This window comes from Tamandua tetradactyla, chromosome 8, assembly GCF_023851605.1.
Source record: "Tamandua tetradactyla isolate mTamTet1 chromosome 8, mTamTet1.pri, whole genome shotgun sequence".
Taxonomy (NCBI): Eukaryota; Metazoa; Chordata; class Mammalia; order Pilosa; family Myrmecophagidae; genus Tamandua; species Tamandua tetradactyla.
Genome location: NC_135334.1, coordinates 66,620,881 through 66,645,870, shown reverse-complemented (window position 1 = coordinate 66,645,870; position 24,990 = coordinate 66,620,881). Strand labels below are relative to the sequence as shown.

The following is a 24,990-nucleotide window of genomic DNA, read 5'->3' as shown; positions in this document are numbered from 1 at the left end:
CTTTCTTATCATTTCTGTGTTCACTGGAATAACACTTTAAATTTTCTTCAAGAACTTTTCCTTTGCATTCACAGCTTGTTTGGCGCAAGACACCTAGCTTTTTGCCTATCCTGGCTTTCAACAGGCCCTCCTCAGTGAGCTTAAATCCAGCTGTTAATTTAAAGTGAGAGACATCCCATACATCCCATACCCCTACCCCTCCCTCTCATTGACCACTAGTACTGCAATTTACCTTTTTTTTTTTTTTTACCTCTTATCCCCCTATTATTTATTTATTGTCCTTATTTTTTACTCATTTGCCCATACCCTCGGATAAAGGGAGCATCAATCACAAAGTTTTCACAATCACATGTGTGCCACCATTTTTTTCCAAATGAAAGGTGATTTTTATTTTATCATCAACAGCCATTCTTTAAGCATGAACATGCATAAGCAATATTCTACACACACATCACAGTTTTTAATGTTAGTTAATAAAAGTTAAACCCACAATATACATCCTTACAAAAAAGGTCAAAATGCAAACTTAAAATTTTAAACAAAAGTCTTACTAATTAAAAAAAGTTTGTGTTGGGTACCATTTTGTACAACACAGTCAATTTAAATGTTTTCCTTTTGGCTGCACATGAAAAAAGCAGCAGAAGAAAATAAAGTCAGTGAGGGTTTTTAAATAGCAGAATAGGCAGTTTTGCCATGCAGGAGAAGCCATATTAAATATTAGTTTTAAAAAAAAATCCACATTTAAAAATATTTAGTTCAAGACACAGAATTTTTCTCAGTAGAGACCCCAATGCAACGCATAATTAGCTGCCTTAGATGGCCCGTTTGAAAGGACAATATCCCTTCAGGGTGTAACTTTATGATTTGGCACAGAAATGAAGTCTTAAGAACTAGAAGAACATGATTTAAAAAGAGGGGAGAGGAAGAGAGGAAAGAAATAAAAAGCAAGATTAAATGAGATAGTAATTGCAATCACTAAAAAACTGTGCATTTTCAGTCATTGAAGAATATTGTCTTCTTTCTACAGCAGGTGCTTATTCCAGAACAGTTATTGCAGCATAGATTTAATTTGCTTGGAGGTAGTCTCATCATTCAAATGTTTGGTTGTGTACCTGAGAGCATTTAGAAGACCTTCTACACTATTAGGAGGTTGGTCCTTAAGAACTTTGATATGACCTTTCATATCAATTTTTGAAATTTTGGCAAAGGCTCCCACTGGATGTATGTGGCCATAGAGTATTATGATGTCCGCCATGGCCTGCAAGCAGAACGACACGTCTCCTCATTTGGAATCTGCTTCTGTACTCTGGCGTCTTGAGCATGACTCTGCACACACTAGCCATGGTGCTTAAACAAACTGTAGTATTTTCTATTGGTAAAGTTTTGTTCTCTGATACACATTTTGTTGTGTCATCACTTAAGGCTTTCAGCATTGGAGTGGCCTCAGCATAAAACAAAAGACATTTGATTTGCCAGTTCATTATTTACTTCATTTTCTCCTTTTGCTGGAACATTATTAATCCTCATACGACTCAATGTTCTTCTATAATAGCTGAAGTCATTCCGTATGGCAGGATTTGTCATCTTGAGTTCATCAAACCAGAGTGTGAAGTGATAAATTTCTGCAAACTGTTTAGCAAGAGCCTGCTCGCTCTAGATGCTGCGAGGGAGAGCTCCCAGAAGACCTCTTCATGCTGCTTCTAACCTCTGAGAAAATGCATAAGATTTCTTTAATTTGCCTACTACTGGAACAACTGCACCCCATGCCTTCTCTTGCAACTTCTCACCTGCTGGATGATGGATTGCCTCTCGTATTCCGTGGCCAGCTCCTCTATATGACTGCAAGTCCTCCAAGATGCCTTCCGCATCTTTTAATACTACATTCACCTGCTTATAAATTTCCTTCTCAGATTCGGTGGGCTGGACATTTTCAAAATCAAGGAAAAAAGTTGGCCCCTGCTCAAGGTTCGTGCATTCAAAACTTTAAGAATATTCCTCATGTTACGGAACCTTCAGCCAGTGCTGATGGTTCTGTCCTTGACCCTCTATCCTCCGCTCAAGCCTCTGGGTCTCTCAGGCCCACTCCTCCGCCCTCCTCGAGCTGCAGCGCCGGCTCCTCCACACCTGCGCCACCATTTGTAATGGCTACATAGCATTCCCTCATATGAAGGTATCTGAAATTAAGCTACATTTCATTCTTCTTTCTTTCCTTTCTTCCTTGTTTCTATTTTCTCTCTATTGTAAATAGCACTGCAATGAACATCTTGCATAACTAAGGTACTGCACAAGGAACACTCACTTTTTCAAAGATCTTATCCCTTGTTGCCAAAATGCTAGGAAGGCTGCGCCCACTACTTGGGCACACAGGGTGTGGTTGCTCCTGTTTATGTTTTTGTCCCATATTCTGAGTCTAACACCCCACAGGCTGCTGCAGGGCTGCAGGCCAGGGCTGAAGAGCCGAGTAGGCATATGGCCAAGGCCTGAGAACAAAGCCAAGGTCGCCTCCATCACCTGAGTCTTCCTGGAACTCAAAGCATAAGCATTGTTTCTGGACTGATCTAAAGTACTGATCTAAGGTACTCAGCCCGCTTCCCCCTGCGTGTTCCCCTCTCTTCCTTCTCCTGTCTTCCTGCTTTCTTCTCTCTTCCTTCTCTCCCCTTCCTCTCTCTTTCCTCTCTGTGCACATTCTCCCTCCTCTTCTCCTTTCCATGTCTTTCCTCACTTTAACTCTGGCCTTTTTCTTCCCTGTCTCTTTTCTCTCTGTGTGTCTCTCTGCCTTTTCTTCCTCTCTTTATCCTTCACCCTTTGTCCTGGAATCCAGCCTTAGTCTGTCTTTCTCTTTCTCCTCAGTGGCTCTCCCTAACTAGTCCTCCACCCACCACTCCCATTGTATGAGTCTTAATTTTCCCAGGAAGGTAAGGCAGGCTTTTTCTTGATAGACCTTGATTTGAATGAGACGTAAATTTGCCTCCCACAGTGGATGGAGCCAAGAGATCACCAAATTGGTAGCTGACTGGTAACCAGGGTGACTCAGGCACTCTGGATTGAGAGATGTACATTTCATCACGCTTCCTTGAGAGGCTTTGTCATCCCAAGGCCAGTGCATTGTGCTTGATGACTCACCAGGAGGGCCCTGACATGGTGGTAGCAGGCCTGGGTAAGAGAAACCCCAGTTTATGTTGCCGCAGGGAGCAAACACACTCTGCGTGGGCAGGCTCAGGGCTGGATGCCAGGGACCCAGGAAAGCAGCTGATTCAGTACCCGCAGCCAATTGTCTCATTGTGCGGTCTCACAGAATAATCAGAGAGGAGTTTTTAAAATCCAGTTTCCTGGGCCCCAATTCATCCTTATTAAATCAGAACCTCTGGGGATGGAGGCCAGGAATCTTCATGTTAAAGGTAATTGTGAAGTACAGGCTGTTAAGTATTTGTCACATGTTTAAATTCACATCATCTCTGTCTTAGCAGCCCCGCTCCTCAGATTTTCATTTACCAAAATATTCCCACATGTATTATATATGAGAATATTTGTTGCTGTACTGTTTGTATTATAAAAAACTTGGAAACAACTCGAACGACTATCAGTAAAGAATGGTTAAATAAATGATGATGTCTGCTTACTGTGAACAATATTCAGCCATTAAAAATGAATCAGGTTGAATTACACAAACATGGAAAGATGCCCAAGACAGATTGTTCAGAAAAAAAGGAAATTGCAGATCGATATGTATAGTGACAACTCTAAAATTCTGTGTGTGTGAGTACATATAAGCCAGGAAAAGGCAGTGAAGAACCACACCAGGCAGGGGAGGGGAAGAGACATTCTCATTTTGTTCTTTTGATGATACCCAAAAGAAGTGGTGGGATTATGAATGATTTTGACTTTCTTTTTGGTGCATTTCCTATTAAAAAAAAATTAAACACATGCAATAAAACAAATACTACCCTTGACCTCAAAGAGCTCAGTGTCTACTGAGGAGACAGATAAAGTAACAATCACAACAGAAGGGACATGACTTGTGAGAGGGCCTGTGGGATCAGAGTGAGGGGGCACCTAAACCAGCTTGAGACGGTGTCAAGAAGGCTTCCTGGAGGAGGTAATATTTTGTCTCTGGTTTTCAAAGGCCCAAGTGTGTCTGGACAATAAAGGGTTGAAGCAGGGGAATGAAAGATTTGTGTTTTGGGTGGATCCTCTGGTAGGGCTGCTCCTGGGTCCAGCCTTTCTCCCCTCACAATGAGAGATGCAGTGAATGGCTCTAAGGCAAAGGCTGGGAATGATGCCAGAGTTGCTGACCCCAAAGCGAGATGCTGGCCCACAGGTGTATAGGACTCCCAGAGAAGGAAAGGGGGCAAAACCTACCTCTTCACCTACCCCCAGCCTCAGAGAAAAGGTTGAAATCCCCCTAGGAACTTGGAGCAGCTACAGAGGATTTGGTTGGAGAGAGCTGTCAATGCACCGCGCCTGAACCACAACCCACACCTCATCAGGGAATGGAAGGGGCGGCTCCCACCTCACCTATTCGTGAAGCTCGATCCGCGTGCCTTGGAAGTGGAGAGCGGAAGGAGGAGGCACCCCTCTCCACCCCCCACCTCCACCCCTTTTTTAGGGTTACTGCAGCTGAGTGATCTGGCTCCTCCGAAAAAGCTTCAGCGTTTGGAGTCTGCCACACCCAGAAAGCTCTGAAGTAGTTAGAGCTTCCCGAGCCTGACTTCCACCCGCCCTCCCCCTCCCCGCAGCGCAGCCAGGGAAGAGCCCGAGGCACCCGGGGGAGGGGCAGGAGGCGCCGGAAGGAAAGAAGCTGTCCCCATCCCCCTTCCCCAGTCAGCAGGTTTCCCAGCCAGAGATGGCCTGAACAGGGGGAGAGATTCAAAACTGAGTAAGTCTAGGGGTTTGCTGTCACCCTGGCCTGGACTTACATGATCTACAAGTTGAAGTTATTACAAGATAAACAGGACACTCTCAGAGAAGTCACGGAACCTGCCGAGATTTCATCCAGGAATAGTGAAGCACAGTAAAAGAACAGCACAGGGTCCGTTCACAAGGGCCAGAGCAGAAAAGAAAGAAATCTGCTTAGTGTTTTACTTGCTAAATCAAATCCCTTCAATAAGCCAGCTGCAAAGCATTAATGACACCTATCTGGTGCGTGATGTCTAGGAAAGATGACAGGATGTTCCTTCCACTCTCTCCCCCTCGGCCAACCTTCTAGTACCTTTTGTGGCACGCCGGGGCGGAGCCTGGAAACTCGAGCATTCCCCGCAGGCGTAGCGCGGATTCGGAAGCGTGATGGCTGCGCGGGCGGAGCCGAGGACCTGGCGCTTGCCCGGCAGCGCCCTCTGCTGGCAGCCGGAGCGCAAGCTGCAGGCGCAGTCGCAGTCCACCTCGAGGCCAAGCTCTGGGGATAGAATGGGGTCAGCCTTCAGGAGTCTGCGGTATTTTGGGAGAGGCATACCTTAATGAATTAAGCTACAAAAGGAGGTGCATACTTGCAGCTGTAATGAAAGCGTATAATATAGAGGGAGGAGATGCGGTCAGAAAGGACAGGCATGGGAGGAGAGGCTGGACACAAGGGAGGAGAGTGTGAGAAGAGTGGGAGAGTGTGGGCATGTTTGGGGCTCATCAGTCTTCTTTCTTCTTTCCTTTGGTCTGTTTACAGAAGAATCATGCAGAAACTACAGAGTTCCCATATAACCCCCCATACACCCAGTTAGTATTCTCTTTTGTGCCTCTCAGCTTCTCCTTATGCTAGTGCTTCTGCCTGGAAAACATTTCCGCTCTTATTCTCTTTGTTATGGGTGCTTAATACATTAAAAGAATTTAGAGAATGAATATATAAATATCCATGTACCCATTACTCATCATGAGAAATAAAACCTAACAGATATAAATTGATCTGCTTTCTTTCCTTTCCCCTCTCCCTCCCCAGAGATGGCTCACTAAATTAGTGTTTTTTATTCCCAAGTAAGTTTCTATTTACTACATGTGTTTATATTCACAAACAATACATAGATGCATGAAGTTGGAAAAATTGCAATAGGCATAATATACTTTATGACACATTCACACTATATCCTGTATTTATCTTTTTACAATTTTTTTTACCCTTAACATGCTGCTTTTAAGATTCTTCTCACCTATCTCTGCTTGCCTAACTCTGCAAAGCTACCTTCAGGAAGTTTCCCTAAAGCCCCAGGTTGGGCCAGGTACTCTCTCTTCTATGATCCCCGCGCTTTTGTGGTACTTACCACACTAGGTTGAAATGAACTGTTTTGTTCATTTTGTTAGCCCAGTGATCTCCAGAAATGTAAGATAATAAATTTGCATTGTTTTGAACCACTAAATTTGCGGGAGTTTGTTATAGCAGCAGAGGAAACTAATGCACAGAGCCATTGGGGTTGTTTGAGCAGGGAAGGAATGGTGTCTGTGTCTCAACTGCAGGAAGACTGGCTTGCGCAGTCATGGGATGCTGGAGCAGGAACCTTGCCACTGTGAACTGCAGGCCAGAGGAGGGAAGAAGGCCCTAAAAGACAGTTGGGGGTGGATGGAGGCCTGGGATGCCCCAGAAGGCCTACAGGGGGGGGTGTTCATGGGCTAGTTTTTGTCTGTAAGCTCATGGTTCTTGATCTGGGTTTCCTCTTCCCCCTTTAACTCTCCCTCAGGACCTGTCTAGACTGGGGAGGGGGTGCCTAATCACTTCCTGGCCTGGGTCCCAGGAATAGCTCTCCCCAGCCAGGGTGCTTTATAGGGTTCCTCTCAGCCATCCCGGAAGGAGGCAGCTGAGCCTGGGTCCTACCTAGTTCCCTACAGAACTTTCTGGAGTCCCGGAGCTGGCACTGGCAGTCTCCTGGCTGAGTTCCCTCTGTGGCCAGGCCAGCAACCAGCAGCATTTCCCCAGGGCCAAACTCAGCAAAGGTGAGTGGAAATAAATGGAGGAAGGAGTGAATAAATAAGTTGGAAGCACATCAAGGGCAGAATGATTCTCAAGGTTTTTGTTCATTCCTCCTTTCAGTCAACAAAGGAAGATTTCCTGAGCTTCTGGGCATGAGTCAGAACTGGTTCTTGTCCTCCAGGGGCAAATCGGATAAATGAGAAAACAAATGAGTTATCTGTATGAGTGACCCATCTTGTCTGGCCACAGAATTTTTTTTTAAATTTTTAAATTAAATTTTTTTAAATTTATGAAACATAACCACACACAAACACAAACATTCTTACCATATGATCATTCCATTCTTGCTATATAATCAATAACTCACAATATTATCACATAGTTGTATATTCATCATCATGATCATTTCTTGGAACATTTGCATCAATTCAGAAAAAGAAATAAAAAGAAAACAGAAAAAAATTCATACGTACCATACCCCTTACCCCTTCCTTTCATTGATCACTAGCATTTCAATCTGCTAAATTTATTTTAACATTTGTTCCCCCTATTATTTATTTTTAATCCATGTGTTTTACTCGTCTGCTGAAAAGGTAGATAAAAGGAACATCAGACACAAGGTTTTCACAATCACACAGTCACATTGTAAAAGCTATATCATTATACAATCATTTTCAAGAAACATGGCTATTGGAACACAGCTCGACATTTTCAGGCAGTTCCCTCCAGCCTCTCCTTTACACCTTAACTAAACAGGTGATATCTATTTAATGTGTAAGAATAACCTCCAGGATAACCTCTCAACTCTCTTTGGAGTCTCTCATCCACTGACACTTCATTTTGTCTCATTTTACTCTTCCCCCTTTTGGTCAAGAAGATTTTCTCAATCTCTTGATGCTAAGTTCCAGTTCATTCTAGGATTTCTGTCCCACGTTGCCAGGAAGGCCCACACCCCTGGGAGTTATGTCCCACATGGAGAGGGGGAGGCCAGTGAGTTTGCTTGTTGTGTTGGCTGAGAGAGAGAGAGGCCACATCTGAGCAACAGAACAGGTTCTCTTGGGGGTGACTCTTAGGCCTAATTTTAAGTAGGCTTAGCCTATCCTTTGTGGGGTTAAGTTTCATATGAATAAACCCCAAGATTGGGGGCTCAGCGTATTGCTTTGGTGGTCCCCACTGCTTGTGAGAATATCAAGAATTCTCCACTTGGAGAAGTTGAATTTTCCCCCTTTCTCACCATTCCCCCAAGGGGACTTTGCAAATACTTTTTTATTCACCATTCAAATCACTCTGGGATCTATGGGGCATCACTCTGGACAAACCTACAAAATCTCATGGCCACAGACTTTTAAATATAAATGTTTATTTTAGTTTAAATATAAATTTTTAAATAATTAAAAAATAAAATTTGAAACATTTAAAAAGCCTTATAAATAAGTGATATGTATGGCAGACAAACTCCTTCCCAGGGAGTGAACAAACATGATGGGAAATGTAAATCAAAACCTCAGTTCTCGGTTTCCTGAAAAGAAAATTGCAGTCGGCCATCTTGTGTTGTTGAGGCTGAGGACTGACTTGGGTTCTGAGAGGCTCCCTGTCCCGGACCGCAGTGTTAAAAGACCTGAATAAAGTCTGCTCAAACCTCCTGCTGTGAACCAGTAAAACAGAACCATTTTTCAGTGGTCAAAAGTTTGAAGGTTTGAGACTTCCGGAGAAGATGGCGGCTTAGTAAGACGCGCGGGTCTTAGTTCCTCCTCCAGAAAAGCAACTAAAGAAACAGAAACAATACGAAACAGCTCCCGGAGTCACGACAGAGACCAAAAAGACAGCGTACCCCATTCTGGAACAGCTGAACGGGCAGGGAAAATCTGCTGCGGTGAGATACCCGAGGGGCGTGCGTTTTCCCGGCCGGGGCGGCTGGCAACTGGGGTCCCCTCCACGCACGTGGCTCCCCGGTCTGACTGGGAACGTTGGATAGCGGGGCCCTCCCGTCACGCTTGGCGTTTCAGGCCAGCTGGGCAATTAGGACCGGCACTCTCCCAAGCCGCGGCCAGCAACCCCTGCCTCCACGCACGGTTTCCTGGGCCGACTGCAGTGCAGACAGATGAGCGCCACGAGCGCCACCTACTGGGCAGGAAAAGAAAAACAGAGCCCAGAGATTTCACAGAAAAACCTTTCAACCAGCTGGGTCCCACACCCAGGGAAATCTGATCAAATGCCCAGACACCAGCAGAAAATAATGGATGACGCTCGGAAAATTGAAGATATGGCCCAGTCAAAGGAACAAACCAATAGTTCAAATGAGATACAGGAGCTGAGACAACTAATGCTGAATATACGAACAGAAATGGAAAAACTCTTCAAAAACCAAATCAATAAATTGAGGGAGGACATGAAGAAGACATGGGCTGAACAAAAAGAAGAAATAGAAAATCTGAAAAAACAAATCACAGAACTTATGGGAGTGAAGGACAAAGAAGAAAAAATGGAAAAAACAATGGATACCTACAATGGTAGATCTAAAGAGACAGAAGCTACAATTAGTGAACTGGAGGATGGAACATCTGAATTCCAAAAAGAAACAGAAACTATAGGGAAAAGAATGGAAAAACTTGAGCAGGGGATCAGGGAACTGAATGACAATATGAAGCGCACAAATATACGTGTTGTGGGTGTCCCAGAAGGAGAAGAGAAGGGAAAAGGAGGAGAAAAACTAATGGAAGAAATTATCACTGAAAATTTCCCAACTCTTATGAAAGACCTAAATTTGCAGACCCAAGAAGTGCAGCGCACCCCAAAGAGAATAGACCCAAATAGGCGTTCTCCAAGACACTTACTAGTTAGAATGTCAGAGGTCAAAGAGAAAGAGAGGATCTTGAAAGCAGCAAGAGAAAAACAATCTGTCACATACAAGGGAAACCCAATAAGATTATGTGTAGATTTCTCAGCAGAAACCATGGAAGCTAGAAGACAGTGGGATGATATATTTAAATTACTAAAAGAGAAAAACTGCCAACCAAGACTCCTATATCCAGCAAAATTGTCCTTCAAAAATGAAGGAGAAATTAAAACATTTATAGACAAAAAGTCACTGAGAGAATTTGTGACCAAGAGACCAGCTCTGCAAGAAATACTAAAGGGAGCACTAGAGTCAGATACGAAAAGACAGAAGAGAGAGGTATGGAGTAAAGTGTAGAAAGAAGGAAAATCAGATATGATATATATAATACAAAAGCCAAAGTGGTAGAGGAAAATATTATCCAAACAGTAATAATACTAAAAGTTAATGGACTGAATTTCCCAATCAAAAGACATAGAATGGCAGAATGGATTATGACCCAGCAATACCACTGCTAGGTATCTACTCAAAGGACTTAAGGGCAAAGACAAAAGGGCAAAAACACACCAGTGTTTATAGCAGCATTATCTACAATTGCAAAGAGATGGAAACAGCCAAAATGTTCATCAACAGACGAGTGGCTAAACAAACTGTGGCGTATACCTACGATGGAATATTATGCAGCTTTAAGACAGACTAAACTTATGAAGCATGTAGTAACATGGATGGACCTAGAGAACATTATGCTGAGTGAGTCTAGCCCCAAACTAAAGGACAAACACTGTAAGGTCCCACTGATGTGAACCGACATTCGAGAATCAGCTTGGAATATATCATTGGTAACAGAGACCAGCAGGAGTTAGAAACAGGGTAAGATAATGGGTAATTGGAGCTGAAGGGATACAGACTGTGCAACAGGACTAGATACAAAAACTCAAAAATGGACAGCACAATAATACCTAAGTGTAATGTAACTAGGTTGGAACACTGAATGAAGCTGCACCTGAAATGTGTTTTTTTGTTTGTTTGTGTGTTTGTATCTTTTGTTTTTGTTTTTTTCTTTTTCCTTTATATATATATATATATATATATATATATATATATATATTTTATTAGTATTATTATTTTAATTCTCTTCTCTATATTAACATTCTATATCTTTTTCTGCTGTTTTGCTAGTTCTTTTCCTAAATCGATGCAAATGTACTAAGAAATGATGATCATACATCTATGTGATGATACTAAGAATTACTGAGTGCATTTGTAGAATGGAATGATTTCTAAATGTTGTGTTAATTTCTTTTCTTTTTTTTGATTAATAAAAAAAATTTAAAAAAAAAAAAAAAGAGAAAATTGCAGGGTGGGCCATGGTGGCTCAGTAGGCAGAGTTCTCACCTGCCATACCAGAGACCCGGGTTCAATTCCCCGTGCCTGCCCATGCAAAAAACAAACAAAAAAGCAAACAAAAGTAAATTGTAGGTGTATGGTTGCAGAACCCCCTTAGTGTCTTCCAGCTAGACATTTGTGGTTGGGTTGACTAAGGAGCACTTTTTTGACATGTCAGACCCTTTCTCTATTCTGCAAGCCTAGAATCCTTTAGGCTACCCGGGAGTTGTGGCAACTGGAGGAAGGATGGGTCTTCCCAGCCCTGGGGGAGGGGAGTGATAGGGAGGACGCTGGACGGCAGCTCTGGGTGGGTCCTCTCAGGTCAGCCCTTCTCACAGAGCCTTTGTAACAGTGAAGGTTACAGAGAATTCCCCGAACAGCAGAAATACCCATACTTCTGAGTAGGACAAAAAAGGTCTGGACCTCTTTGGGGTGATCTATGGACTCCAGAGAAGGGGTCTTGAAACTCCCTCAAGTAGCTGTGTCTTGGCTGGTCATTTAGCTATTGATGCACCAAATCCTCCATTCGGAGGAATTGTGGTCTTTAACTTCAAAGAGCCTCCATCTAGTTCAGCGCCTAGATTTTCCAGATAGGAAATTGAGGCCTATGGGGATGGAGTGACTTGCTTAAGGTCACCCAGGGAGTTAATTGGGCCTTTAAGAAGACTGTTCTGTGATCATTAGCATTTGCTGTCCTTTTGCCTGGGAGCTCTCCAGAAGCCGAGAATATTCAGGTCTCACATGGATATTTCCATCTCTGGTTTTCTAGGGTAATAGCCATGTTCGGAGTGAATTCCTGCCTGCCTGGTCATAGACATCCCCTGGGGATTTTGTTAAAAAGCAGGCTATGATTCAGTAGGTCCTGGGTGGGGCCCAAGAAGCTGCATTTTGGATGAGCCCCTGGGTGATGCACATGCTGCAGACCACATTTTGAATAGCTAGGCTTGTAACTAAGAAATTAGGATTTAAGGGATGATTATGATTTTGATTGCTGAATCATTCATTATATAGATATTCCTTTTAGCTTTCTGGTATATTGGAGTAGACAGAGGGAAGTATTTGAAAATCTTTGAATTGTAATCCAGCTGCCATTATCTCTGATGGTTGTATAGCCTTTATCTTTTGCCCTTGTGATTTTAAAATCCTTGTGACTCACCTTCACTTGTACCTACTTATCCAGTTTTTTGACTTTAGCATTTGGGATCACTAAAGACAGCTCCTAATGTTTATTAATGAAGGGTCCTGGTCAGTCCAGAACTACCCCACCCCAAGTTCAAAGTTCCCTTGATAACCAAGACTGGATCTAACCAAAATGGGTCCGCTGCACATGTGCAGTAGCTTAGAATATAGCCTATAGGTCACCTATACCTCATTATAATACTAAAAATCACACCCATCATCATATTAAGGCCGCCGTTTTCTTACATATGTTCTGTGACTAAGCATGCTCAATAATTAAATCACCTCTAACGACATCATCTCATGCCATTGTACTCATTATTCTAAAACATGTCCATCTTTTGATGCTATAAACGATCAAAATTGCTGCAGATTGGGGAGACAGATTTAGGGCTGATAAGGTATCTGATTTCCTACTACATGCCTGGTAATAAAATTTTTCTCTTTGAAACCCTGGTGTCTCAGGATTGATCATATGAGCACATCAGGCAAAAGGATTCACCACCTTTGTCCAGTAACAGGCTCTAGCTCGTTACCTTATTTTATCAATAGAACAGGTCACAGTGTGATATATTTATCTGTGATATGTTTGCTGGGGGTCTCTCCTCAGTAGATATAAACTCCCTGACAGCAGGGACATTTTCCAACTCTGTTACATCTTTATGCCCAGCACAGTGCCAACACATACTAACTCTTACATGAGCTCCCCTGGGACAAAGGTTCTGGAGGGCAGAGACACTGTCCTATTTTCTCCTGTCTCCTCACAGCCCAGCAGGGAATTGGAGCCATAGCAGAGGCTGAGTGACTATGGGGGAAAAAATCATGCATATTCAGCTGCCTATACTTTTATTTTTTAAAAAAAACTTTTTTATTTTATAGTATAACATATATACAAAACAAAGAAATAAAAAAGCAATAGTTTTCAAAGCAATCTTCAACATACAGTTACAGGACAGGTCCCAGAGTTTGTCATGGGCTACCATACGATCCTCTCATATTTTTACTTCCAGCTGCTCCAAAATATAGGAGGCTATAGGGCTTAAATATTTTTTTACCATCACAATTGACTTTTTTTTCCTTCTTTTTTTGTGAAAAATAACATATATACTAACAAGCACCACAATCAATTGTAGAACATATTTCAGACTTTGACATAGTACAATTCCACAATTTTAGGTTTTTACTTCTAGCTGCTCTAAGATACTGGAGGCTAACAGAGATATCAATTTAGTGATTTAGCATTCACATTCATTTGTTAAATCCTATCTTCACTTTATAACTCCACCATCACCTTTGATCTTTCTATCCCTCTCTTTAGGGGTGTTTGGGTATGGCCATTCTAAATTTTTTCATATTGGAAGGATCTGTCACATCTGGGGTAGGGAGATGGAAGTATTTGATGTTCTGGAGAGGCTGGACCCTCTAGGTTTCGGGACTTATCTGGACCAGGGACCCATCTGGAGGTTGTAAGTTTCTGGAATGTTACTCTGGTGCATAGAACCCTTGTGGAATCTTATATATTGCCCTAGGTGTACTTTAGAATTGGCTAGAATGGTCCTGGTTGGGGCTTGGCAGGCTATGAAAGGCAGCAATGTCTAACTGAAGCTTGTGTAAGAGCAATCTCCAGAGTAGCCTCTCGATTCTATTTGAACTCTCTGCCACCGGCTCCCTATTCTTGACTCCCATATGATCCCCCAATGGGTCCAGAACTAAATTGACAATGCAAAGAAAATACCTGGGGCTCACACACAGACACCAGGTGGTATGTACGTGTATATAAATCATTTTTTTAACTGAAAAACTTGTATGAGGTCATTCTTATACAAGTGTGACTGTCTAAATTCAACCCAGCCAGGGTTACTGGGGATCTGGCAAGCCTACGGCACAACTTGTTCATCTTACCTCTTGCACCACATTTCACTCCTTGTTCCTGGCTTGGCCTGGGCCCTCTGTAGCCAATTCAGTTTGTCCAACTTGGGGCATTCTGATTCCCTGAGGGTGAGAACACAAGTAGCTCTGCAGAGCCATTCTAGTAAAGTTCCTCATCCACCTTCACTTTCCCCATCTGCAGGAGGGAAGACTTGGGAAAATAAATGAAGCTTGAAGTCTAGTCCAGCTTCTGCTATTTCCCTCCCCTCCAGTGCCAGGATTTCCTACCTGCAATGGCCCAGCTGTACTAGATAACATTTCAGTCTTCAGATGTGGTATCCTGAGAGCAGAAACAACTGAGTCCAGTGGACCCTGCTGAACAAAGAGCCATCTCTCCAGGCCCCTGCCCTGCTGCCCCCTGAGATGACCCCTAATACTTTCTTGCCTCTGTCCTCTCCCCATTCTAAGAAATTGCCTGAGTCCAGCCTGTTCTTTCAGACTCCTGATGTCTGTTTCCTAATCTGATATGTGGCTGGCAATATATGTATTTTTTATTGCAAAATATAACATATATACAAAAAAGCAATAAATTTCCAAGTACATTTTAATAAGTAGTTATAGAACAGATTTTAAAGCTTGGTATGGGTTACAGTTTCATGATTTTTTGTTTTTTCTTCCAGCTGCTCCAAGACACTGGAGACCAACAGATGTATCAATATAATAATTCAGCAGTCATACTCATTTGTTAAATCCTATCTTCTCTGTTATACTCCTCCTTCTCTTTAAATAACATATATACATAAAAGCAATAAATTTCAAGGTACATCGCAACAATTGGTTGTAGAACAGATTTCAGAGTTTGGTACGGGTTACAATTCCACAATTATAGGTTTTTATATCTAGCTGTTCCAAGGTACTGGAGGTTAAAAGAAATATCAGTATAATGATTCAGCACTCATAGTCATTTGTTAAACCAGACCTTCTCTGTATAACTCCACCATCACCTTTTATCTTTCTCCCATTCTTTAGGGGTATTTGGGCTATGTCCATTTTCATGTTAGAAGGGGCTGTCAATGATATGGGATGGGGTATGGAACTAGATGATGTTCTGGAAGGGCTGGTGCCTCTGCATTTCAGGACTTATCTGGTCCAGGGACCCATCTGGAGGTTGTAGGTTTTGGAGAAATATCTTAGTGCATGAAACCTTTGTAGAATCTTATATAATGCCATAGGTACTCTTTAGGATTGGCAAGAAAGGTTTTGGTTGGGGTTTGGCAAGTTACAATAGGTAGCAATGTCTAACTGAAGTATGCTTAAGAGTGCCCTCCAGTGTAGCCTTTCGACTCTATCTGAACACTCTCAGCTGCTGATATCTTATTTGCTACACTTCTTTCCCCCCTTTTTTGTCAGGGTACCATTGTTCATCCCACATTGCCAGGGCCAGGCTCATCCCTGTGGGTCATCTCCCATGGTGCCAGGGAGACCTTTAATCCCTGGATGTCATGTCCCATGTAGGGGGGAGGGCAATGATGTCACTTTCAGAATTGGGCTTAGAGAGAGAAGGGACACATCTGAGCAACAAAAGAGGTTCTCTGGAGGTGACTTTAGGCATACTTATAGGGAGGCTAAGCTTCTCCATTACATACAAAAGCTTCACAAGAGCCAGCCTCAAGTTCAAGGGCTTGGGGCTGCTGACATTTTATGCAGAGTCTTCTGTCTCCAAGGCAGACCAGGAGGCCATCTGGGGTTCATGGCCTGCTGGTTGGATGACGCTGGCAGGAGGGATCCTCTCCTCACTCCTTCCTTGGGGTCTTCCTGGCTTTCAGCACAGGTTCAGGCACACAGATAATTTATTCACCCAGTTATCAATTTGTTCACTCTTTGCATTTTTCATTAACACACTTACTCACATACTCAGGTGCACACTCTTAATCCCTCTGGGCCACGCCCAGGAACTCATTGGAAAAAGGCTGGATGGAGATGGTAAAATGTAGAGGGAGAATGACAGCAAAGCACAGGGTTGCCCCAAGCCACTGGGTAAGAGAGCCAGCTGCCCGTGGGAGCCCTGGGCCTGCTAGCCAGGTCTGTCTGCAAGCAGGACACCGTGTTTGAAAGTTCTGAGCCAGAGATCCTTGGCTTGGGTTAAAAACACAAGAACATAGGCAGGGCAATGCCCTTTGGGACTCGAGCATGGGTTCGGAAGGAGTTATACAATCAGAACTAGACGAGTCTTTCCTTCGGAGACCTCCAAACCATTCACGCTACTGCCATGGACACTGGAGTCCAGTTACCTTTGATATACGGTGGGCCTGGTGCAGCACCAAAACCCAAATTAACAGTGTGCCACCCCTGTGGTTTAGGTGGTACCCACTGCACAGAGATCCTGGATGCCTGATTTTCTTAAGGAGAAAACATTTTAAGAATTTTTTTTCCAGAAAAGGTTAAAAATGAACAAAAATATTTTTTAGGGCTAGAAATAAATTAACAAATGTTTGCCTATTTGTTTAATACTTAAAAATAATAAATTCTTTAACATAATACACTAATTTAGAAATATTGCTTTTTCCACTCCTATTTTAGGAAACTATTTTATGCAAATTCTTCACACTTAGGAGGAAATTTTATGCAAATTCTTCACCCTGCTGACTGTCAGGGTGATACTGGGCTACTGTGTCTTGCTTACAGTTTTGTTTGCAGAAGTGGGAAAGTGCCCTGTACAATGAAGACTGTTAGTCCTTAGGTATGTCACAACCTCGTCTTTCTGAGGAGTAATTGTGGGAAAGAACCTCACTTTAGAGCAGGCCCCTGAGGAGGTTCTGAGCACCTGCTGTGGCACACTGCTTCTAGATGGTCATGTATGTCCTTTTCTAAGCTGGAGGCCTTGCCCCTCCTCCCACCAAGCTAGGGATCGTATTTTACAAGGTGACTGGAGATTATAATCAAAGACTCTAGAATGGATTGAAATACCAGTGGTCAATGAGAGGGAGGGGTAAGGGGTAGGGGATGTTATTTCTTTTTCTGGAGTGATGCAGTTGTTCTAATAGTGATCACGGTGATGAATACACAGCATTGTGATGATATTATGAAACATTGATTGCATAACTATGGATGGACTGTGAAGGTTTCTCCATAAAAATATTTTTTTAAAAAGATGCTAGATTCTACCAGGTGAATCTAATAATAATCATTCAACCAATATTTACTGAATATTAGCAGTGCTGGGCCCTGGGACAGGGTAGAAGGAACTGAAATGTATTGTGATGAATCCTTGCCTGGAGGGCTAGATGAGGAGACAGGGAGCACAGAGTAGGAAAGGGGAAGGGGCTGGGAGGTAGTGCACATTTAAGGTCCTGACGTATAGGATATTTCACAATCATCTATATTCCTCAAAACGACCCGTGGGTAGGAAATATTATACACCCCAACTCTTCCGTGCCTAGGAGTTAATGATGTGTGTTCTCTTGGGTTTACTACTTTACCTTCCTAGGCCTCAATTTCCTCATCTATAAATGGGGGACGATAATACCTACATATGTGATTGTTGGGATGATTAAATGGCTCTAAGCATATTGCATATATTAGCTTAGAATAGCAAACCCTCAATTAATGTTAGTTATTATTATTATGACAAATGAGGATGCCAAGACTCAGGAAAGAGCAGTAACTAGCCTAGGGACACAACCAGAAGAAGAGCTGACCCAGGGCTGCCTGTTCCACTTTACAACCTGCAGTACTGAAAGGGTAAAAGCAGAAGTTTGTGCTTCACAGTGGGTCCAGGGCCCTCTAGGTTTGGCTGCCCTCGCTGCCCAGGAGAGGCAAAGTCAGTTGCCCAACACAGGATGAAGGGGGGCTCAGGGTAACTCCAGGTCACCTGTGGCTATGTACACAGTCAGCCCTGAGGTTTGGAGACAGGGACAATCTCTGCTTTCTTCAGAGATCTGGTAGATCTGAGCTGCACCTGTCAAGTCTGAGCTGTGAAACCTTGTCCCAGTAACTTCCTCTTTCTGAGTCTCAGTTTCCTCATCTGAAAGGAGGGAATACTAATGTTTTTCTGCCTCACAGGGCTGTTGTGAGAATTGGAGTTAAAGTACAGGTAACAGCTTTGTACACAATCCTGTTGTGCTAATATAAACACAGTGAAAGCTAGTGACTTTGGGTGGGGTGGATATTATAAGTTAACAGGGATGGGTTACAAGAGAGTGGAATTCAGTTCAATATAAAGATGAACTTTCTCACAGCTCTGGCCACAGGAGTGGAAGGAAATGGAAGACTGTCAGGGGGTTGCAGAGGGGCCCCCTGCTCTGGGGTGGGGGTAAGAGTGGCTTAAGGGAGACGTCCTGAGGTCCTGCTCAGTTTAAGATCCTCTCCCCTGATGTCCTCCTCCTCTTTCCTCCCCTGCTGGGGCAGGAGGCATCATCACCTGGCAGTCTGATCACCTGAGGCAGGATTGTGAGCAGAAACTGAATCAGAACTTGGAAGGTCTTGTTCTCAACTTTATTCTGCCGTTAACTTGCTGTACAACTTTGGGTCTCTCCCATTTTCCCAATAACCTTGTAAATTAACATAATAAATGTAGTTTGTAAACTCAGATGATATGACTATGCAATGGGTTATTATTATCTTCCAAGATGGTTGGTCAAAGGAATAGGTCAATGTAAAGCAGAAGCTTTGTAACTTGTGGTTTGTAACTTACTAGTTAGAATTGTAGAGACCTTACCAATAATCTAGGATCCACATGAATGACATATCAAGGAACTGTGCTTGTAATGTATAAAGCATTTTGCTGGTTTTATCTTATTTGATCCCCACAACTCCTCAAATTTACAGATGACAACACGGATTCAGTTGACTCGTGTGATTTCTGTAACTTCATACACCAATCTAGAGGTGGCAGAGAGGTGGTCCTGGGCTGGTAGTGACTTTGCACTAGTTACTTTAGCTGTCTGCACCTTGGTTTCCCCATTAGTAAAACAGCAATATTGGGAATCCATTCATCATAGGTTTGTGGTGAAGATGAAATAAGATAACCCATGAAAGAGCTTAGCACAGAACTTCAGGCAGAATAGGTGCTCAGTAAATATGAGCCTGCAAGCAAACAAAAGACAACTACAGGGCGGCACTAGGTTTCTGACTCCTACTTCAGTACTCTTTGGCCCCTACTGAGCTGTTCCATTTCACAACCCTCCTTCCTTGCTCATTTCAGAGCTGAGGTGCCCCAGGTTAAAGGAGTGAGTTGTGCATTAAGAGGTTACCCTAAATAGTAAAGTTTATCTCTATATTAACATTTTATATCTTTTTCTGTTGTGTTGCTAGTTCCTCTAAACCGATGCAAATGTACTAAGAAACGATGATCATGCATCTATGCGATGATGTTAAGAATTACTGAGTGCATATGTAGAATGGTATGATTTCTAAATGTTGTATTAATTTCTTTTTTTTTTCTTTCCGTTAATAAAAAAAAAAAAATAGTAAAGTTTACACTATAGTAGGGCAGTGTGGTTTCAGATGACCTGAAATAATGCCGAGTCAATTGTACCAGTTGCTAAAGGAAAAGCTTCTTTCTAACTGGCCCAGCAAGCTGACAGAGGAGCTGGGCTCTTGCTGAGGCAGGCTTGCAGTGGTGACATGACAAGCAGAAGGCTGGTAAATCTGTTCCTGGGCAGATGAATCACCTGATACAGATATGGGAACCCAAGCCTTAGGACTGGCCCACAACAGGGCTGTAATGCCCACTGGCTGGGCATTGGCATCCTGTCAACCTGCCATCAGATCAAGAGCCTAGAAATAGTGCCAGGAGAGTCTGCTGGACTCAGTGTGCAAGAGGAGGCAAACATGCAGGTGCTAACCAAGCGCTATCCCCAAAATTGCCTGCTGACTGTCATGGACTGGTATTCGGCAACGGTGCGCAATATGGAGCAGGTGGTGATGATCCCCAGCCTCCTGCAGGACATGCAGCAGAGTGGGCACCGGGGCCAAGCCCAGGCTCAGGCTGGTGCCCCTGATCTCTACAATTACTTCACCATGCTTAAGGCCATCTGTGTAGACATGGACCACGGGCTGCTGCCCCAGGAGGAATGGCAGGCCAAGAAGGAAGGAAATGAGGCTGATAAAGCTAAGAATGAAGTTGCCGAGACAGAGGAGGCCAAGGAGGAGAAGGTATTGTGGGAGCTGAACCTGGAAGCCCAGTTCTACCAGCACTGCTCCAGCCTACATCACATCCTCACCCACCTTACCCTGAAAGCCGAGGAGGTGACAAGGAAATACCAGGAGATAACAGAACAGGCTCTGTAGACCTCATACTCTAGGGAAGGTAATGATGGCTATGCTAGTGAGCATAAAAATCGAGCCAGGGGACATTCCAGGGGAGGAGAGGGAGAAGTGGTGCAATCTAGTGGGAGAGGGAGAGGCTGGCTCTCAGAGCCACCCTTACTTTAGGGTATTGGGACCACAACCTGGAAGGAGCTAAACCAGGCCTGCCTTATTGTCTTTCTGACCCAGAATTGGTGAATAATAGAGACAGAAGGGAAAGTGCTTGTTAGGGTGTACCCTGTATTCACATATATATGTGTTTGCGTATGTATGTTGTTCTAAGTACATTAAGGCTTGCAGATATCTGAATTGAATGAGTATGTTCTCACTATTGACTTCTTTAAGAATCTGATTAAAGCTATTGACCTTCACTCCAGTGTCCAAGTATACATACACATAACTATACCTATAATTTCAGGGGATATGCCATCAAAGTCATCCAATTGATCCTAAGATAAGTACCTTAATTTTGTGTATTGATAATAGCTTCATCTGAGCACATAGTAAATGTCAGACTAATTCCTAAGTCTTGACATAGAATTATCTCAATATTCACAATCATCCTATGAAGATAGGTTTTACTATTTTTACTTTATAATTGAAGAAACTTGCCTGAGACGTGTTTTTACTGTGGTGTGCATTATGAATTCTTTGTTGGTATGGCAGTGCTTCCTAAATCATGGAACATGGAATAGTATATTTATATGGCACATGGAGACACGGGGGTTCCCTTAATGTCACGTATTAATAATAGCTTCATCTGAGCACACAGTAAGTGAGGCTGCTCAGAGTATCCCTGCAACTGGTTTTCTGGTCATCCCAGGTTTCAGATGGCTTAACAGAAAAGCAAGGTATTGCTTCCTAGGCACTCTAATCCAGTCACAGCACACCAGAGCGAGGAGGCATGCCCACTGAGAAGCCCTGCTATGTGTACATATGCATATATGTTGGAATCTGAGCCTGTATGTCTATGCACAGAGAGGCTGGAGTTGTGCGATGTGGATGAGCAGCAGGCTACACAAGCAGGTGGTGGCATAGGGTGGAGGGTGGGAGGTAGGAAGGGGACCTAGGACAGTCATGGTAGGTTATTTATGGGAAAGATTGAGAGACACTGGGCCATAGCACCTGCTAGTCCTGCTCTCATGAATTGGCTTTATCAGTTATAAAGCACATCCATGTCCAGTGGAATCTCAATACTGCTTGAGGTAGGGATGTGGGGCAGGACTTTTATCCCCACTTACTGGTGAGGAAATTAAAGCCAGAGAGGTGAAGTGACTCACCCCAAATCACACAGCTAGTAAGGGGAAAAAAGCAGGACTGGCTCCACCTTTGAGAGCATTATACCCATGCTCTGCCCTCTTGTGCTACTACATAAACTGCCTTAAGGCTGTTCTGTCATAATGAGGAATATAAACGGACCCAAACAGACAACAGACTTCAGCTCCAGGTATTTTCTCAGCCATTTTTCTTTCCCTCACTTCAAACCCAAACTACTAACTTCAACCCTGCATCCCCTTCCCATGAGGCTCCCTGGGCCATCTTTCAGAAGTTCTTAAATGAAGCTGCACTGGGTCAAAAGTCCGGGGTTCAAATCCTTGTTCTAGCACTTATGAGCTGAGAGGCCTTGTGTAAGCACTTCACTTCTGTGGGCTTGTTCTTCACTGAATAGTAACAGTAGTACTAAAAATAGCTGGCATTTAAATAGTGTCCTATACTTTTGAAAGCATGAGACCATCAATTATTTAATGGAATTATCACCATTTTACAGTTGAAAAAACTAGGGCCCAAGAAGTAAATGAGTCCAAGGTTGTTCAGTTCAGTAAATGGCAGAGCCAAGATATGAACCGTGTCTAACTTGAGTCTAATTCCTTCCCTCTATACTAGTGGATTTTTCTATTTTCCTTAGAGCCTTTACGATCCTGCAGCCTGGGCTGGAGGTGGGAGTTGGGGATGGTAGGGTAGGTGGAAGTTCCACACCTTGACCAACCAAACTACTTCAAAGACTAGAGCAACAACTCTGCCCCATAATGTTTCAACACACCTTACCTCAACTGATTTTCATCCACAGATTTGGTACTGTACAACAGGAGCTAAAACATCTGCGCTCTTGTCCTAGCTCTAGCACTGGCCTTTGTATGCCTCTGGGCAACTTATTTCACCTTTCTGCATCTCAATTTCCCTATTAGTAAAATGTAGAGGTGAAACCAGATGAGTCATTTCAGCTCTGTTATCCTGAACTGAAACGACTCTTTCTGAGGAAGATACATCCTGCCAGAATTATCCTACAGCAACACTGAGCTTTCATTCTTTTTCCTAGTTTAATAGGCATGTGATAGTACCTTAGTTAAATTTATACTGACTTGGCTTTTTTTGTCACTCCACAGATCACTTTACACAACAGAAAGCAGACACAACGACAACACAGAGCAGTCTGCTAGCAGTGATGACTAGACCAGAGAGGCCTGGAACTGCAGCTGGAAGTGAAGGCAACTCAGTTATTTGAGATGCGTCCCTATCTTCGTTTGAACATCCAATTCATGAACTCATCACTGGCTCACCTTTAAGATGCTTGCTGCTATTCACAACTCCACTTGCTCCTCTTATCAGCTTGAGATGGTGGCCAGAGGTCCATAAGGGAATAGGTAGTTGCCTGTCCATAGTAGAATGGTAGAAAGAGCATAGGTGTTAGCATCTAACCTAAATTCATATCCTCTTGGCAGTCATTCGCTGTGCAAACTTGGGCAAATTGTTTAACCCAGTGGAGATTAGATGCATACTGCCACCTAATTTGAAATTATATGTAAATAAAACAATTTATTAATCTCCAAAAATGAATTTGATTATAAAATCCGAGCTTATGAACAATTTTTTTTGGTCAAGTATTTGGATTTGGAAAGCCATAAAGACATAGGTCTCTTCCCAATTAGGTGAAAGGTCTTTCATTTCTAATTACACCAAGTTCCACTGTAGATATTATTAGCTACTGAGCCCACTTTCTCTAGGATGATCCACCTACAACCAAAGACTCCATTGCAGTATCAGATTCCTGTTCTTCCTGTCCCGTTTCCTTCTAAACCACCCTCCATACTGCTGCAGAGAGCGCGCAGAAATCAAATTTAATCATTTCATTCCCATTTCTGACTCTTTAATGACTTCCCAATACCTATAGGATCAAGTCAAGGTTATTTTGCATGGCACACTAAACTATCCATACTCTGGCTTGCTTTGTACCCAGAGACTAGAATAAGAGCAGGAAAACTTTTTCTGTACAGGGTAGATATTAAATATTTTAGTTTTGCAGGCCATAACGTTTCTATCACAACTACACAACTCTGCTGTTGCTATATGAAAACAACCATAAACACCAAGTAAACAAATGAGCAAGGCTGTGTTCCAATAAAACTTGGCATTTGGTCCATGAGCTGTAGAACTAGAACTAAACTCCATTTTAAAATATGTCAGACATCTTAAAATTGGGTGAATGGTAACTGACCACTCTTTGATGAACCATTTTTTCTTATAATAAAAAGGAGTCAACTCAAATCAATAGGCCAAGCCCTTGATCTTGAAGCTTGCTCTTGTGTAGCCTATTCATGTAGCAGAGAAGCTTAGCCTTCCTATAGGAATGCCTAAGAGTCACTGGAGGACCTCTTTTGTTGCTCAGATGAGACCTTTCTCTCTCTAAGCCCAATACTACAAGTGAAACCACTACCCTCCCCCCTACGTGGGACTGACATCCAGGGGTGAAAGTCTCCCTGGCAGCATGAGATGACCCACAGGAATGAGCCTGGCCCAGGTACATGAGATCAACAATGCCATCCTGACCAAAAGGGGAAAGAAGTATAACAAATAAGGTATCAGTGGCTGAGAATTCAAATAGAGTTGAGAGGCTACACTGGAGGTCACTCTCATGCATGCTTCAGTTAGACATTGCTACCTATCATAACTTGCCAAACCCCAATCAAAACCTTTCCTGCCAATCCTAAAGAATACCTATGGCATTATATAAGATTCTACAAAGGTTCCATGCACTAGGGTAACTCTCCTAAACCTACAACCTCCAGATGGGTCCCTGGACCAGATAAGGACTGAAATGCAGAGGGGCCATCCTCTCCAGGACATCAACTTGTTCCATCCCCCATCCTATATTATCTACAGCCCCTTCCAACATGGAAAAGTTAGAATGGGCATAGCCCAAATACCCCTAAAGAGTGAGAAAAGATCAAAAGTGATGGTGGAGTTATACAGAGAAGGTCTGGTTTAACAAATGACTATGAGTGCTGAATCATTATACTGATAGCTCTTTTAGCCCCCCGTACCTTAAGGCAGCTAGAAATAAAAACATAAAATTGTGGAATTTTACCCATACCAAACTCTGAAATCTATTCCACAACTAATTGTTGCAATGTACTTTGAAATTTATTGCCTTTATGCATATATGTAATTTAAAGAGAAGGAAGAGTATAACAGGGAAGATAGGATTTAACAAATGAGTATGACTGGTGAATCATTATACTGATATAAT

General features: G+C 42.9%; 1 protein-coding gene and 1 pseudogene across 2 annotated transcripts; one reads left to right on the top strand and one right to left on the bottom strand.

The window, feature by feature from the left end:
- Window positions 1–614: 614 nt before the first annotated feature.
- LOC143643442 (CYFIP-related Rac1 interactor B pseudogene) lies at window positions 615–2,000 on the bottom strand (annotated as a pseudogene).
- Window positions 2,001–19,981: 17,981 nt separating this feature from the next.
- On the top strand, window positions 19,982–23,285 carry THRSP (thyroid hormone responsive). Of its 2 annotated transcripts, none has more exons than XM_077112078.1 (2): window positions 19,982–20,312; window positions 22,850–23,285. In XM_077112078.1, the coding sequence occupies exons 1-2, from the start codon at window positions 19,989–19,991 to the stop codon at window positions 22,901–22,903; spliced, it is 378 nt and encodes a 125-aa protein (XP_076968193.1). In that variant the 5' UTR covers window positions 19,982–19,988; the 3' UTR covers window positions 22,904–23,285. The 2 variants fall into 2 exon arrangements, with proteins under 2 accessions (XP_076968193.1, XP_076968192.1); XM_077112077.1 differs by having other exon boundaries at window positions 19,982–20,466.
- The last annotated feature ends 1,705 nt before the right edge of the window (window positions 23,286–24,990 follow it).